Below are 18,137 nucleotides of genomic sequence, written 5' to 3'. Positions count from 1 at the left end.
ACTTTGTCATGGTGGCCCTTTACTAGCTAAACTCCCACAATTCTCTCTCCTTGCCAACATGAAACTGCCAGTAGTCTGACTGCCTTCCTCCTTTCGTCACAACGGTGTTAAACAGGAAGAGGCTCCACCTGGTGGCGCAACCAGGTACTACAGCTAATCTGCTATACATTCTCTGACTTGCATGGCATGTCTTTTGCCTTATGAGTTAATCTATTTTTGAATGGTCAAATAATTATTGCCAGATTGACGATTAATCGTTGACGTCACTAGTGTGCGTGGTTGTTCTGTAAACAGATGCAACTATAATCTCCAAAGTTTCCCCAAGAGCGTTTCTGCTAAAACAAACCTGAAAGGAATTAAACTGTAGTGAAAATTAGGAAAACCTGTCAGGTCTCTGCCTTGGAACGGATCCTCTGTGTCTGAGATGCGAGATCTTGCAGCTCCGTCACACTCGGGCGTCTGGTATCTGTTAGAAAGAGACGAAGACATGAATGCATGAGACAGAATCTGAAGAGGAGAAGAATAAACCCGTCTGAATAATGTGGAACTATCTGAGACACTGAAGGAGCACCTAGTCCATGTCTAAAAATTAGTTAAGTCATAGAAAATAAAAGAAATCAAACATAGCCTGGAACTGAAACTCAGCGAAACAAAAATACCACATTTGTTTCAGAGCAGCAAACTGGAGGATGTTTTTTTTGTTTTGTATCTTTTTCATAAAGACATGCTCTTTTCCTGATCTGTTACAGCACGGATGCACATTCTGACTTTGAAAGCTACAACCCTTTGACTTCAATCTGTTGAACTGTAAGGAATTATTGACAATGATTAACCTTTTATTTGCTATACACGCTTATTAAATAAATATCTTCTGATGTGCACGAAGCTTTGTTTCGGAGCCATAACAAACTGTTGAGCATTATGCGTGGCATGACTCGTTTTCTCCTGGCTATTGTATCGGTGGGTCTTGAATATGTTGGAAAATTGAGCATGTGTGTCTCATTTGGCTTTTTTTTTCTTCTTTTTTTCAAAGCGAGAGCAAGTTGTCATTTCTTTCTTCACAGTCTGCATAACCACTGATCCAAAACGGGATGTCTGATGCATGACTCTGCATGTTGCTGTCCAGCAGAGAGACATTTGGATGACATGAGGTCTAGTCCGAAGTGCAGTAAATTTTTATGTGAGGAAATAATCGCCTCAGGGTTTTCCTTTAATATCTCTGTAATGCACATCTGTGCAAGTTTTGCTACTATGCATGTGATTTATTTCAGGCTGTTAATTATTTTCATATGATGTAACTCTTAGAAGAAAATCGCTGGACTCTCATTGATTGAAAGTAAACCTGAGCCATTGTGTATTCTAACAGAAAGCTATTTTCTTCTGATTGGAAAAAAAGGCTGTACTTCATCTTGTAAATATAAACCTTCTTGCAGAGTGAGAGCGATGACACCCCTTCAGTAACAAAAACAAATCTTTTATGCTGATGCATGCTTACACTTTGATTCTAATATCTTTTTTCTAGCTCTGAGTTTGAGGTTGCAATATTCATGTTCTACATTCAGATCCGTGTGCATCATGCGTTCTATTTTATTCATGTAAGATTCTTACACCAAAAAAAAACAAACAATTGTGCGTCTGCCATTTCCCAAACACAATGTAAACAGTCGCAACTGCACTGAGACTGAAAGTCAGTCCAGAAACTAACTGACCTTTACATCAGTGCTTAAAACTAAGTAATTTGCTAAATGAACAGGCAACAGCAGCTTGGATCCAAAACAACGGGTATGTTTATACGGGTGGCGAATATTCGGATCTCAAAATTAATATCCGGATGCCACCGTCACGACCGACTATTTGGATATTCGGGTCCAGCCCTACCCTACAAACTGTATACTGTTACATGCAGTACACATACAACTGGGACACACTAATTTGTCATATTTGATCTATAACTCAACTTTCTCATATCTGTTACAATCTGTAGTGCAAAATGAGTCATCTTTTGGTAGACTTTTGGCAGCTTAAGACACTATGATATACGTCACTTCAAGGATTAGAGCATAGAACATGTTGGTAGACTACAAAATGAGACGGGACGTAGTAGAACATCCTGGTGTTTTTGCCTACTGCATTTGACATACTTCCCTGGAACATACAGATCTTTTTCTGACGTATTGTATGGAGTGGTAGTATTGGTGTTAGAACTATAGCTACTCTTATCTGTAATAAAATTGGCACTCATACTTTTCTTTGCTCTGTTCTCAGGAGTGGTTCAACTTTGTCGCAAAGCTGCTAAAAGGATGTTGACAGTCTGACGTTGGTCAAAGTGGCGGACATATTTAGTTTTCCCTTACGCTTTTGTCTCCCATTGCTTGCAAAAAGGTGGATAAACCAAATCTGCAAGACAGTGTTGGCCTTTAATAGTGTTAACCCTGCTGTATGTCATAACACTCATAACACTTGGCCTAATTTTCATCAGTCAAATTGATGTAAGGTTTGGCTAATAGTTACAAGATTATTGGATTAAATTGCTGATTTGTGTTGTAAACACTGCAGGCGCCTGCTCACACAGTAATCAGGATTTGAATAACCACATGGACATTCCTCTGCTACCATGAGGCCCACATTTGTGGTTTTCAGTGAAGTATCTTCTTGGGTGGATTAGCCCTGAATTTGGAACAAATACTCATCGCCCTCTTAGGAATGTTTCTGATAACTTTGCTAGTATTTTTGTTATTCAACTGTCATCATCTAAAGGCTCAAATTTTAATTTGTTTGCAACATTTTAGAATCCAAAATCTTGTTAAACATGAGATTCACAAGTGATTTAAAATGAACAACCATAGAAAACTTGTATTTAAATGTAGACAGATTTGTTTTTGGCTCAGTCCAACTCTTCAGCTCATAAACTGCATATAAAAGACGGATGTAGCTGCCATGATGTCATCTATTGGTGTGTAGACTATCATTTAGAAGCACTGAGTTTGGATTTATTTTCAAACTGAACCCAATGTGCAAGCATGGGTCTGACTTAAACCTCGAGGACACTATATATGCCCATATGGTTGCTGCTAGTCAATCACAAGGTAGCCATGCCATAAGCCATACCCTGCTTTTTCATCTGCTTTTGTCTAAATGAGACCAGAATTTACAAAATGAACATCATGCTGTAGTGAAGGACACTGAAAACTAGTGATTGAGACCATAAACTCATTAGGAACACTTTTACTGAGGTAGAAGATCAAGTGAGATGAGGGGTCTTTTTCTCATAGTCTTCTACACAATTTGACTTCATTTTATTGCCAGAGGAGTTGCTTTATGAATGCTTTTACCTGGTGGAGGTTCCAGGAATGGGTCTTCCCGTGTCCACCAGAACACACCAGCAGTAGCCTGTGGACTGGTGGCACTGGACCGGTTTGTAAAGGCCTCCAGGCCCGCAGTCGGGGATAAAAATGGCCTCTCGAGGATTCTGCCGAGCCTCGTCCAGGGCGCTCTGTCTCTCCTGATCACAAGAGGGAACTTTCTCTAAAACCGTGAGAAACACACTCAATACAGAGAGACAGAGCTGGGAAAACGAACACACACTGCACACAGACAAAAAACTGTAACAAGGTTAAACTTCATCCACTTTATCCGTCGATCAAAATGCATTTATAGTGGCATGCCTCCATGTAGTGTAGGCTACTGGCTGTTGAACCACTTCCACTTGGGATGGACCAGCTAATTTGTGGATCAGTGCTGCTGTCAGTGTCACTATTGTTGCATGTTGAAGACATGTTCATATTTTTGTTGCTGACTACTTGACTGCTATATCTGTTTTGTTGTGGTGTTTGAAGAATAACTACACTACGTCTATATGGCATGGCAAAAGAACAACAAGAGTTTCTTGTTGGACTCAACTGCAAAAGTAGAAACAGAGAGCAGGATTTTAAGGGTTTTCTTGCAGCAAGTTGTGCAAGTAGTTGGAGTACAAGAATTCAGAGAATCTTTATTTTCAATTGCTTCATGGTAATTTCATCCAACGGGCAATTGGATGTCTCCACATTGCTGAACAGTGTTAAATGTGAGAGTGGGGAGAGTTTGTCTTATATTTAGACAAGTGGTACATTTGTTATATGACTGTGAAATACATTTGTGATATTCAGAGCATGAAAGCACATTATTGACCCTGGAAAAAGTAGTCTGGCCAAACAACAAAGAAAAAATTCAAGGTCTACTCTCTAGCTTCTATCCAGCTACTACCTGTTACCACATGACTTTTATTTCCAGACTTCTAGATGGATCATGTAACCTAAAACATCTCCACTGCTTTAACTGAGCTGGGATGTGGTGAAAGCGCCAGAAAAAGCAACAAAATAAAATAGGATTAAAGATTACAATTTTCTGGATGGGATCGTCCAAGGTGACTTGTTTAAAGGATGTAGTCAGCCAAAGAAAGTCTTGATTGGTTGTAATCATACTGACTCTTCAACCAATCAAATAGTCTCAGGGGAAAGAAAAAAATGTACATATTATGTATAAATAAACTAAATGGACTACATGTATTGAGTGCAGTCTGCTGGCTATCCTCATTACATTGTTAGCCTTATATAGTTTCAGCTCAATACTTATTGGTTTGTGAAGTGTTACATAATATCTGGGTTTAATTCTTACTCCCTTATAAAGCTGGGATGCTAACTTGTTGTAGAGGGCTTGAGGATTGGCAGAAATAAATGTCTTTGTATCGTATCTTAACGTATTTAACAGTTTTTTAGTTTACATCTCAAAGATTAGAGCAACCACAAGTCAGAATAACAACTCTGATGACTTCTTTGACCTGGTGACAAGTAGTTTTGCACCATCCAAGAGTAAACATTAGCTAAGAACTCAGACCTAGCAGTCTCTATTAGCTTGAGTGAGTTCAAAGTTGTGTTCATGGATAGTCGATTCCTCCCACCACTAAAACAATGGCTCAGTCCTGGAAAGCAGTTGCTGTAGTGCCTTTCTGCTGATGACACTAACACTGGTGATTGTCTGACAAATTTAAATTTGGTCTATTGGGAGCATATCGACTCACCATTTCTGACCAGTTGGCGTAGAGACTATAACAGCTCTACTTTTTTTTTTTTTTTAACTAAAGAGGCTTCAAAATATTCTTTCTGTTACATTCCAGAAGCTGCTACCCATTTTTCTGAAATGAGCTATTCTAATTCAGCTAATCTGTATCCAGTATTACGACTCATTGGTCCTTCTCTAAGCTGTTTGACTCCAATATGAACCAGTGAAACCATTATGCTGTTACCAGTCATTCCTAAGGTTTTATTAAGAAGTCTTTATCCGCCACAATCTTTCATATCTTTCTGTTCAGAAACAGGCCTCGGCCCTTGAGAGATGCTCCTGTGACACCTTGTCTCGGCGCACTGTATTTACATTCACATCCATTTAGTCCATTGCTCACTCTTGAGCCAAGTACAACAGAGCTGCATGCTGAGCTTGTTGCCATAGCGATGAAGTGTGCTTTTACCACTCCTGATCCATTCTTCATTTTACATTCAAGTGCACTATGAAACACTGAGCAACAATAACAGAGCCCCAGTCACTGTTTGGAGCCTTTTCTCCGAGGTGGTGACATGTGGAGGTATTTTCACATTTTAGGGCTGACCGGTGCCAAAACAATGTGTATCGTCTCTGCTCACTCTGCTCCAGAAACCAAGACATAATTATGTCAATATGAGTTTTGAAATTAGATATCAGATTTCTGCTCTCGTACATAATTTAGAGTATATTCTCTAACCCAAAACAGTGAAAGCATTCAAATACTTCACTAAATGCAGCTATAGAAAATATTTTTATGTTAACATTAGATCGGATGACTACTTAGATGTGGATTTGCTCTTCGTTACAAAAAGTTGGCACCTGCCACTGCATGTTCTCTTAGCTGTATGGAGAGTTTTAGCGTCTTATAGCTTATTAATCTGGTTTCACAGACCACAACTTTACCCCTCTGACTGCCCTTTTTTTGTTCCAAAAAGCAAAATATCAGGCAGACAAAGTTCAGAAATGAAAATAAAAGGCAGCTAAAATAAACAGGTCATTTTTTTTGCAGTGACATAGTCGTAAATTTGAGTAATATTCTTGATAAATACAATTATCCTGTGCTGATATTGCTGTTTTATGGGCCATGAAGGCAGCTCTATTCCATAAGCCACTGGGATATAGGAACATTGTCCTGGTTGATCTTGGCTTACTCAAACAAATGAGCTTTGCCCAGAGGTCATTAGGGATCACAGACGTGTTTGTCATTGTGGCCCTTTGCTAGCCAAACCCCCAAAATGCTCTCTGCTTGCTAATGCGTAGTCTGAGTGAACACCTTCTTTGATCACCACAGTGTTAAACAGCAAGAGACTCCATCTGGTTATATTGTGTCGGATCAGATCGGCAGATATTAAATGTTAAAAGACTGACAGGATTGGGGCAAAGCAACTTGAAAAGTCCATTTCTAGTCTATATGGTGGCTTTTATGTTGTTGATGGCGATGTTAGAGGTGAGCAGACAAGGGACAGGGAAGAAAAATGGCATTTATTGTCTTTTCAAGTTTAACCAATCAGCATAGAGCTCTTCACAGCGTTTCTGAACCGCTTAGATGTATCTATTCTGGAATCCCTTCTATTTTCCCTCTTTAAAAATGGCCATGACAAAGGTTCTACAGGGGCAATTCGATTCAGAGTACCCTAAAATAACCCGCAACTTACTGCAGTGGAAAACAGTCCACACAAATTACTAGGGCTGGACCCGAATATCCGAATATTCGTTCGCTAAACTGGTATCCGGATATTAATTTTGGTATCCGAATATTCGCGCCCCCCCCCCAACCCCCCACCCCCCAACCCCACCCCGCCCCGCCCACCACTGTTCGGGCCAGCCCTACAAATTACTAAAACATAGTTTTATTTCTTTGAAGTCTCCCCCTCTTTACAGAGCCTCTACAGCAGTGGTTGGTAACTGGCGGCCCGCGGGCCAAAACTGGCCCATCAGGAATAATATCTGGCCCGCCAGATGATTTTGAAATTTTGATTTGGCACGGAGTCAAGCCAGTCCATCACCGCAACACGAAACTCACGTGGTCGGCTGCTGCCGGGCATTTCCGCGTTTGCGCTACTGGTCGGACACGGTTGTACCAGCCAGATTTCACTGAGCAACAGTGTGTGCAAAATGTGTGTGTGTCTCGGGAGTCATTTTTAATACATCTGTGATCAGAATTGAGACGTGTGTCCCAAGCAGCGGCGATCAGCTGTAGAAGCTCCGCTGCTCGCGGTATCCCCGCCCCCCCTTCGCAGAATCGGAGCGCACCCCCCCGCAGGTTGGCCCGCTGTTCAATTGTTTACAAACATTTTGGCCCGAAGCCACATCTACTTGCCGACCCCTGCTCTACAGTCCCTCAGGTATTGAAGTATAATAATGCTACTTGTCAGACACAATATTATATTTGCAAAACTGTTATGTCTCCCCAACTCCAAAACAGCAGCGTAAGCATTTTACAACAATGACTAAACATTGTTCGTGCTGGAAAACAACTGAAATACAAACCCCTAATCCATACAAATCCCATTACGTAAACTAAGAATAATGCTGATCAATTTCACTGTTAATTTTAAAACCCTGAATCGGTGTCTTTAAAAGAGGCCTTTTGGAAAAATTAGGTCATGAAGAAGGTAGCAGATTATTTGTTTCTTAGAGGAGATTGACATGATCTCCAGATGTCAACACTGCAGGTCTTTGCCATCGTCCATAGTGAAGGTAATTAAGATGGAGGTGACGGTGTTAGCAGGTTCAGCGGCTGCCTCAGACCTGACTGAGCAGACTTTGAGGTGGGAAGGTCAGATTTCGTGAATGTGGCTGCCAACACAGAACTGAACATGTCCCTGCACCGAGGAACTTTTTTCTCCTGTGAAGACTCACACTCAAGTGTTCTTAGCGCTGTCCTCGCCAAGGTTCCTTCACATCCAAATTATTTAGCACTGTTTATTATACAGAGGTTATGCTGGCGCCAGGCGCTAGGACTCCCAAAAGAAAATTGTTTTTGTACATATAAATGGAAAAAGGCTGGACGCTCGCAATGTAATCCTCTCAGTTTTTGTGCGGACGTGAAATTCAATCTACTGCCTGCCTTGGATATCTGCATTTCTGCTCTATTTATTTTTTGTTTTTGTTTCTTGTTCAGTTGTATTCCTCTTCCCTTGGCAGGAACTGAAAGATGAGAAACGAAAACCCTCAAAAAACAAATATTGTGCTGGAAAGAAAAAAAAAGAAACCCACACAAGTGGAAGTCAGTTGTAACAATTTGCTTGTTGTTGTGGCGAATGTCCTCGGGCCAAACTGATAATAGACAAAAGATGACCGCCTGCAGGGTCTTTGATGAGATGCCTGCTCCGTTTTATCCATTTTACTGCATTCAGCCGTCGTTATCCAGGCTGTAAAACTATTTTTAAATCATCCTTTCAGTTGCATGCGACCACCCTAACTCTCTCAGCCCCTACATCCTTTTCCTTTTCTTCACTTTCTTTTCCTTTCGCTCTCTGCTCTCCCTCCATCCTAATTCCTCCCTCCCCCTGATCTCCCAGCACTCTCCTCTTCACTTCACTCCAATGGCTTTCAGCTGTGGGGTAATCACTGCAATATTGTCTCTAGCAGGCCTTCTTTGCTGTTAAAATAGCTGAAATGTTAGGAAAAGGGGAACTCTGAGAGTGAGGAGGTATGTAGGTGCATGTGTTTGTCTTTATGACGCAGAGTACAATAAAACCGGAGATGATGGAAGGTTTACTCATAAAAAAGATCTGCCAGTTTCAGCTTTTTTTCTTCACACAATTGGTACTTCTCAACACATCATTCATTGCATTACCTTCATCTAATTGCAGCTGCATCATACTAGAAGTGCAAATAGGATTAAAAGAAGCAGAAGCTCTTCTTTAAGGCTGCAGAAGTTTATACAGACTCAAGACATGATCGCATTATATGCCTCCAGAATTTGGTTTTTCTTTTGTTTGCCTCGCCACAAGGGAGAATCGGCGGTCGGAGTGTTTCTGCTTCTCCACACACTTTTTATAAATGAGCTGCATGACAGAGCGCTTCCCCCCCCCCCCGTTGCAACATTCGAACAACAGCACGTCAAAGTCTGGCAACAAAGTATCTGCTTGAAAAATGGACGTTGCGTTGCTTTGCCTAAGCAAACACGTTTCACTAACACAATATCCACATCACTCTAAATCATAATTATGGGGTATCCAGAGACAGAGCCAGTAAATGAATAACGGAGTTTATGTGAGTGTGCAGGAGAGCCGCTTAGTGAGCACTCAGGTTTTCCAGCTTTTAAAGAAAGAAGGACGGAGATGTTCTAAATATGAGAAGTTTAAATAATCAAGATTGTTGCAGTAGAACTTCACTGCTTGCAAGGAAGGAAGAAACGAAGAAAATTCTGTAGAAGAATCTTAGGCTTTCTGCCTAGAGATTGCTTATAGTCTCACTGAATTTGGGCCTCAAACGCCATCTATCAAGGATGAAGCAAACCATCTACATAGTAAGATAGGTCACACTTAGTCAAAAGTTTATTCTGTTTCGAGAAGTTAAAAAGTACAAATGTTGGGCACCAACTACTAATTATTTCTGGATTAGTTGATTGATGACATTTCAAAAATAAAAAAGTATAAGTAAACTGAAACAGTACAGAAGTCAAGTCCCAGAGCAACACTCTGGTACTTAAATTGCATGCATTTTTCTAAAAAAAAAAAAAAAAAAAAAAGGAACAATTTGACATTGTAAAAAGAGAATCTCCTGCTTGCCTTGGCTTCATGGAGCTTATAGCGAGCTCATAATTTTGTCTAGCCACCAACTTTACTGTTGTGGTTCATTGTTCTCATAGTGTCATTATCGGTTGCAGCAAGGAGCTGTTTGTTGTGGAACACGCTCTGAATGCACACAATAATAAAGGTTGACCAAAATGTCTTTTTCAGAGCAGATGCTAACAAGACTGTTAACTGATTCGCACCCGATTACTGCAATTTAAGTGAAAATCTTTTATAGGTCAAGAGAGGAGGCTGCCTCAGAGAGAAAGTTGCATATTTTTTTAAAAAATGGATTAATTTTATCAGGAATCAGTTTTGAAGAAAAAAAACGTAAGCGGAAAAGCATCACAGTGTGTAAGCTTCGTCAAAATCTCTGGTGGCCCGTATAGGAAAATACGGGCCACCAACTCCTGCCAAATCTAAATTTCTGGTAGCCCGTAAAAAAAAAACTAGTGGCTCGTACTTCGCTTTGTTTACATAAAATAAAAAAATAAATATAACTCCTCAGGAAGTCAATTTCTTTTGAGCTCTTCTCTTACAACCTGCTTGCCATTAGAATCGAAATAATCAGTCTCTCATTACAAAAGAAATCAGTCTCTATTCATCTTTACAATCACAACTTAGTTGAACTAGATGTCCATCTACATCAACTCATCAACATCTTCAAATTGTGCCAGTCTCTGGAGCCCAGTATCGACATCTTCCTCAGTCATTTCTGTGTCGAAATCATCCAGAAACCCCTCATCAACATCATCCTCCATGCCTTCCTCTTGCCATTGAACTTCCTCCTCCTCCTCCTCTTCATCAATATCTTCCTGAGTAGCTGCCTGCTGCTGGACTTCTGCTTCCTGCTGCTGGACTTCTGCTTCCTGCTGCTGGACTTCTGCTTCCTGCTGCTGGACTTCTGCTTCCTGCTGCTGGACTTCTGCTTCCTGCTGCTGGTCTTCTGCTTCCAGCTGCTGGTCTGGTGCTTCCAGCTGCTGGTCTGGTGCTTCCAGCTGCTGGTCTGGTGCTTCCAGCTGCTGGTCTGGTGCTTCCTGAGTCACAGTTGCACTGGGCTGACTGTGGACCACCAGCCTACGCTTTTTTCTCAGTCTCTCCATCAGAGCTGGTCTCCTGGGTGCTTTGGGACCACTCAGCCAGCTGTCTATAGCTTGATCTGGGTCAAACTCTCTGACTGAGGAGCACGGAGGATATTTCCTAGTTTGCATGTAATTGTAATCAACGTCGTAGGAGAGAGGAATAACATTGTGGAAGAGACCAAAAAGTGAGTATAAAACACCCAAAATATGTTTTTGTACTAGAGGCTAAATTCTGTGGTTTATTTTAGTATGACAGTGAAGAAACATTTTCATTTATATCCCGCTCCGTAAGTCTGGATGGGATCTGTAGTGACTTTGCTCATGCGCCATTCATCTGTTGTCTGGCCGCGGAGTGATGTCCTCTAATCAGACACTGGGACTGCTGCGGGGTTACTGGACTGACAGCCTGTGCTTTGGGAGGGGGAGAAGCTCACAGCAGCACCTGCTGCTTGTTGAGGACAGTAACTGCAGAATGATTCGAGTTTTCCTATCAGAGTCTCCAAAACGGCAGAAAAATTCGCTAGGTTTGTCGCTAGTCGCTTTTGACAAAAAAAGTCGCTAGGACGCTTTGGAAAGTTGCTAGATTTAGCGAGAAAGTCGCTAAGTTGGCAACACTGCCACCAACAACAAATCTTTCTATTTATTTATTTATTTAGAAAAGGCTTGTCGCCCGGCCGGGCGATGAGAAATGTATAAATTGTATCTGTTTATCGCCCGGGCATCGTTCTGGTCGCTTCGGGCAACTTGGCGACCTTGAACCTTACACACTGGCATCAGATTGGATAATAAGACAGAGAGATGATCGGTCAACCCCTAAATCACAAGGTAGTCCCACCTTAAATCACACAATGCTTGATTGTCTTTTTTGCTTTCCCATTATTCACATAGTAACACCATTCTGTCTTGAAGGAGCAGTAAAACTAGCAATTAAGTCCATAAACTCTTCAGGAAATTATGTACTGAGGGAACAAATCCAGAGAGAAGTTGTATCATTTTCTGATAGACTTTCATGTGATCAGACTTCTTTATGCCACCACAGAAGCTGCCCCCTGCTGGCTATCAGAAAGAATGCAGGTTTGCAGCACACTTCAGACCCAGGGTGATATCTATCTTTATATATAATAGCAACAACTGGATAAATGCTCAATATTTGATTCAATAATTGATCAATCCCTCCACTTTTAGTAACTAGCTGGTGAATACAGCAGAACATTTACAAGTGCAAAGCCAGATGTTTCTCTTGGGAGTTGGCAGAAACCCAGAACAAAGCTAAAGAGTAATAAATATTGAACTTCACCAGAAACAAAGCACCAAATGAAATCCAATGTTGCGACATACCAATGTAAATAAGCAACTGTTTGCTCACAAAATCACATCATCAACCTAAACTGTGTTGACATGACAACATTGTTTGCACAGTTACTTTCTTCTGCCTCCAGGTTCAAAACCTCTGCTTCAGTGAATAATGTTCACTTCTCTCCAGCTCTCAGTCGCAGGCATTCAGTCCTTTCATGATACACACATCCACCAACACACGCACACACACATGCAATCACATACAGATGCAGACACTCACATCCCTCATGTCTCAAACGTGATGACATCTGCCCCAGAGTCGGCCTTGTCGCTTGTCCTTTGAGGACACCGGATGCTAATTGGAAACAGGAAGCTGGTGTTTCCACAGAAGTTTCAAAGAGCTGTCAAGACGAATATCTGTCAGCTAAAATCCGATCCTCAGTGCTGCCCTGACCACAGTTTCCCCCATCACATCACCATCATTCAGAAGAAACCCCATGCTGTAATCAAGTCCCTCTAAGCTCTATTGTTCGCAGCATAACATGTAATGCATAATATATGTGGTTAGTGTGAAACAAAGGAAAGTAAAATGCATGCATTAGCAGCATTTACATGTGCATTTAAATTAGAGATGTCCAGATTTATGCAATTTTTTACGTATTGGTATTGGCACGAACCTAAGCTCGATCTTTTATCTGCTTCTGCCATCACTCATGTCATAAATTTGAATACTTTTCTTTATGAATGCAGCATTATCAATGTTTCAAACCAAAGACACATAATACAGATGCAGAAAAAGTTGTATATAGGTGCGCTTGGGATACAAGAACACTCTTATTTGATTCTGACTGAATTTAACTTGTGTGCATTCGTCAGGTCATTTAGCGTCACAGGGGACTTTGTCATGGTGCCCCTTTGCTAGTTTTACTCTCGTAATAGTGTTTGCTCAAAAGGAATCCAAAGGAAACCCTGAGTTTGTTGTGTTGAGCTTTGAGATGACATGTTTGAAATGATGCTATGTAAATTAAATTGAACTATATTCTTTATTTACCACAGACCGGTTTGCCTCCTCTGGTCTTTCCAGTAAGCAGTAACTTGGTGCTACAGCTAATCTACAATACTTAGAAGTGTGTATTATCTATGAAAATTATATCTGCAGGTACTAAATAATGAATGTAGACAAAAAAATCCCTAATTTAATATTGCTACATGCAGGTGGATATTTCTTGATCTCTTTGACAAATACTACAAGTTTTGGATTACTACATTAGACTGAGGGTTGAAAAGCTTTTATTACTAGTTTGAAGTAATTGAATTAGAAAAACGGTATCTAGAATACCAAATATGTGTTGCAGTTTAACAGATACACAATCTGTGCTTGATAATACAGATTTTATGCAACTTTTTATATTATGTGGTCTGTAGTTTTTATGTATTATAAGTAAAAGTGAATCAATAATGTCTGTTTTGTCGGCTTTTCAGCTTTAATAAACGTCAGTCCCATACATCAGCTAACCAGTACATCCATCTAACCCTGATGCACTCAGACTCCCTCACATTCCCCCACCGCATTCACTCCTTGACTCGGTACAGAAGCGTGAAAGCCGCCCAGCTGCCCAGAGGGTAGTGAACATGTCGAGGCGTAATTGAAAAGGAGACGGAGAAAGCTAAACAAATTACACCAGAGGGAAGAAACCAAGAAACCTAATCCTAGCGGTGCGGAGCTGTCTTCGAACCGGAAAAGTTTTACATTTCAACTCAAACCGGTGGTTTTGAAACCGGTCGCACCAGAGCCAAGTTGATGTACACTTTATTTAGGGTTCAAGCAACCGCTCTGTTGCAGTTTCCATATTCTCTTCAGATCAATATGTAGCTAATAATTCAGCTTGTAAACAGTGCAGCTGAACGTAGGTGGGTTTATCTGCAGTGTGGTCAAGGACACGATCCCTCACTGGCTTCCCACATATTGTACAACAACTGCCAGTTTAATTTAGCATGCTGCGATGATAGTGTACAGGATAATGTTAACCCTATGAGAAACCTGATTTTTTTTTTTTTTTTAAGTGTTACTTCACCACTTTTACTCTAAAGCTCTTATCTCGGTCACTATAAGGGCTAGCTATACATGCTCTATCCAGATCTTCCATGATTTGATTGCAATTGTTTTAGTTTCTGAGTTTGTTTCGAGGAAAAATCTACTTGGCATTATGAAATTGATGTGCTTTGAAACTGATGCATATGTCAGGGTTGAGACTGCGATTTGGTAGAATTGGAGTTTCTACCAGTAGAGATTGCGATTGGAGTCTCTACCAGTAGAGATGGAACTTTAAATCTGACTCCTGCCCTGACCCCTGACCCTAACCTTAAAAGTCTAACCTTAGCCCTGACAAATCTCCACTGGTAGGATTGGAATTTCTACTGGTAGAGATTGCGATCGCAATCTCTACTGGTAGAAACTCCAATTCTACCAAATCGCAGTCTCTACCATGACATATATCTCACTATAAAATGCCAGCAACAGAGATGTATTGTCATAATTGTGTTGAGGAGAATGTCTGTAATCTGGAAATATCAGAACCATGGAGGTTGGATACTGTGTGACTAAGTAATTGGAAAAAATGGGACTTAATGTAAAATAACTGCCATTATTTTATTCACATTAATGTTGACTTACAGCAGACTACATGCAGAGGTGGCAGACCAGGCAGGAGTTTTGGAAAGTTTATTTTGTTATGAGGTAGGAATACATTAAGAAACAATCAGGACTAATTCAACCGAGAAGCAGGAATTTGAAAATGGGTGAACAAATTAGTGAAGGTATTACTCTGCAGAAGTTTCATCCGTCTTTAAAACGTCATTTCGGTTTGTGAGGATATGTAACAAGCATAAATGCAAAGCACCAGTTGTGCTCCGTCTCTTGATGTGATATTAATGTGTCATTGCACAGATATTAACCTTCTTAATCACAAAACTTCCCACTGGGTTTGAAGAAAATGCGAAAATTGCACCATTTTTCAGAGCCAGAAACTGAAAAAAACCAAATGATTCATTGGAGTTTCAACTCTCAGAGGCTCCTTGAACTAATTATCTGTGATGTGCTGCCGAGTCAGAAAACGGAACCAAATCAAAGCAGAAAATTGTGACATTTCATCGAAATCATTATTCTGCATGTATTGTTTAAAAACTGACCAGAAATAAGCCGTTAGCTGTAACCAGATTCTGCGAAAACAAAACATGCTGTGGTCTTCATCGCATCCACGCAGCCATTAGTGGTTCAACTGTGACCAACAGTTGCGTGACAAAACTTTAGGGACTTTTTGACTGAACTAAATGTTGTATTTATGCAAACCAGAGAGGATACAAATATGGAAACAAATAAAAAAAAATGTAAATAGTGAAAAATCTTCTGTATCGCCACCATTTTTCCCAGTATTGGTAGCACCTGTAGCCACTTGGGAAAAAAATTCAGGCCAGTAAAACCAATAATGCAAAAAAAAAAAAATCCAACTTTTGTTTTTATTTTTCAATGATTTATGGCATTAAAATTGTGTCATGCAGCAGAGAAGATGTTATGTACTCTCTACTTCTCGTCATGGTTGTGCTGTTTCCACAGAGGTGCAGGACTTTATATTCTGGTGAAAACTGAGTCTACAATGGGTAAAAATGTGACAGAAGCAAAACAAACACCCAGAGTTAGGAAGGTTAATACCAATACAATGACTGAATTGTAGTAGTAATAACATATTTATGCAATAATTACTTCATGAGTAACTTGAACGAGAGCGGATGGATGGATGGAAAGATAGATGGATAGATACTTTATTAATCCGGAGGGAGTAGAGGATGTGGAGATGAATGCACAGCTGTATGCAGGTTGTAACTATGATTAAATTTAAATAAATTCTAACTCAGTTTTCTCGCCAACACTTTCTCACACAGACAAGCTGCTGGTATCATTAGAGAGGTCAAATCATGCTGTTTCATTTGATATATTGTATACCTTCCTGCAGCAAATACCGTAACGGCTATTTAAATGAGAACAGGGACGTGAATTTGGATGCAAAGCACATCCGTCGGGCTCTCAGGGTGAACTCTTGCAAATTCTAAACAATATTTAGCCTTTAGCTTCTGTGCAGATCTATAAAGAATGCGTATTTATCACAATAAAAGGTTCCTTTCTCTCACCTTGCTTCCTGGAAGTGGAGCTGTTCTGCTTATTCTCCTTGTAAACCAGCTGTTTTATCCATAACGTCGGAGCAGTTATCTCTGCAGTGACAGAATGACAGACTGCAGATCAGTAGCTTTCACACGTTGAAGTGAATTTACCGCAGCAGAGCTTTATTTAACATTACCAGTAGCTGCATAGTTCAAAAACAACGCACCCAGCCAAGCTTTGCCCACAAATTAAAACTGCATCCAAGATCCCGGCTTTTCCAAAAATATCAAATACATCATCTGGCATTTTCCATTCGATGTCACGGTGTATTCTTAAGAAACGGGATCTTGGGGTTGAATATGAAATTAATGGCACACTGCAGCTTTAGCAAAGTGTTGGAACAAACCCACAAGCACACAAAGGAGCAATACTGCGAGCTGCCTTTTACCCCATGTGAGTCGTTTTTAAAGCAGCGTCTTACCACAGGTGGAAGAGCTGTTAGAGGAGGCTTACCATCGCCCTCGGGGGGGACGTGAGTCTCCATGGTGGGCGTGGGCTTGGAGCCGTCGTCTGGGTTGAGGGTGAGAAAGAAACGGAAGGAGACTACCATTATTGAGGTTAATACAATCTACTCTCCAGAACTGTTGAATGGTTGGGATTTGCACATGGCCCGGCCAAAGACAGACAGACAGACGGACAGGAAAAACAGACAGACAGGTCGAATAATAGAAAAACACAGGACGACCACCCACTTGTGGTTTCTGCATGCACACGTCAGTATATCACTCTCACAGCAACACGAGCAGGCTGCACATTTAACACACTCCCTCACACTGTAAAAACCACACAGTCGCACAAACATTCACATGAGGACCTGCATGAGTGCAATGCAGGTGTAGCATCCAGAATTAATCCAAATGGACGTGATAGGGGGATCTTTATCGTTCTAGTTTGTCCAGTTCAGGTACCGAAGTTGGTCGATTGGTTGTTTCACGCCTGTTCAGAGTGATGGTACGTGCCCACTGGATCTGTCACTTTAGTGCTTCCCATTTAGTATCTACGTTAACAGCCATGCAATGTATTTTGGTACTGTAGAAATGCATTTAAAGAGTCATAAAGTTGAAGTTTTGGATACTTTATGCAAATCAGGGGCCACTAAGCTCCCCAAAAGACAGATGGAGCTATCATTTGGCTTATTTCTGAAACACATTTTGGTGAACTGTTTTCGCAATAAACGTTTCCACATGATGTTGGTCCAGGTTGAAATCCAGTAGCATGTTGTGATTGAGTTTTCATCCAGTCACGTGCAGTCAGTGTTTGCATGCCTGTAGGACGGTAAAGCCTTCATTGGGTTCCTGTTGAAGAGCTCCTGTCAGGTGTATTTGTGGTGGCTAGTTGCAATCAGCCATCCAGTGTTGGGAAAGGATGCAATCCTTCACATGTAAAATGCCCCAGTGAACACGTACCATAACATCCCAATGTGTAACCAGATTGCATTCAAATTTGGCAGTAAGATATTGGTGGGACTGAGAGGATAATTTGTTGATTTATTTATTTTTTATTCGACTTCAATATCCGTTTATTGGACTTGACTCACACTTTGGTCTTTCAGAAGGACATTTTTAAACCAGTTGTCCAGATTTTTGCCAAAATATGACTGAAATATTTCACATTCAAAAGATTTATGGAAGAATCATGACATTCTTTGTCGTCAAGTCGTTTCTTCTAACGTGTGAATCAGCCTGGAATTTCAGTCATTTGTTTGTTTAAAATCAGGGATTTTCT

General features: G+C 40.7%; 1 protein-coding gene across 7 annotated transcripts in view; it reads right to left on the bottom strand.

Moving 5' to 3' along the window:
• Window positions 1-18,137, bottom strand: part of smoc1 (SPARC related modular calcium binding 1) — an 82,290-nt gene that overhangs the window by 20,156 nt on the left and 43,997 nt on the right. For 5 of the 7 annotated variants that reach the window (XM_022217612.2, XM_022217614.2, XM_022217611.2 and 2 more), the window contains 4 exons: window positions 16,866-16,955; window positions 16,382-16,462; window positions 3,333-3,525; window positions 384-466 (listed from right to left, as the gene is read on the bottom strand). In XM_022217612.2, the coding sequence (XP_022073304.1) occupies window positions 384-466; window positions 3,333-3,525; window positions 16,382-16,462; window positions 16,866-16,955 (447 nt within the window). The remainder of the gene's footprint in view (window positions 1-383; window positions 467-3,332; window positions 3,526-16,381; window positions 16,463-16,865; window positions 16,956-18,137) is intronic. The other 2 variants (XM_022217615.2, XM_022217617.2) reach the window with 1 other exon arrangement.

The sequence above is a fragment of the Acanthochromis polyacanthus genome, chromosome 1 (genome assembly GCF_021347895.1).
Source record: "Acanthochromis polyacanthus isolate Apoly-LR-REF ecotype Palm Island chromosome 1, KAUST_Apoly_ChrSc, whole genome shotgun sequence".
Classification (NCBI taxonomy): Eukaryota; Metazoa; Chordata; class Actinopteri; family Pomacentridae; genus Acanthochromis; species Acanthochromis polyacanthus.
This window is presented reverse-complemented; position numbering and strand designations above follow the sequence as displayed.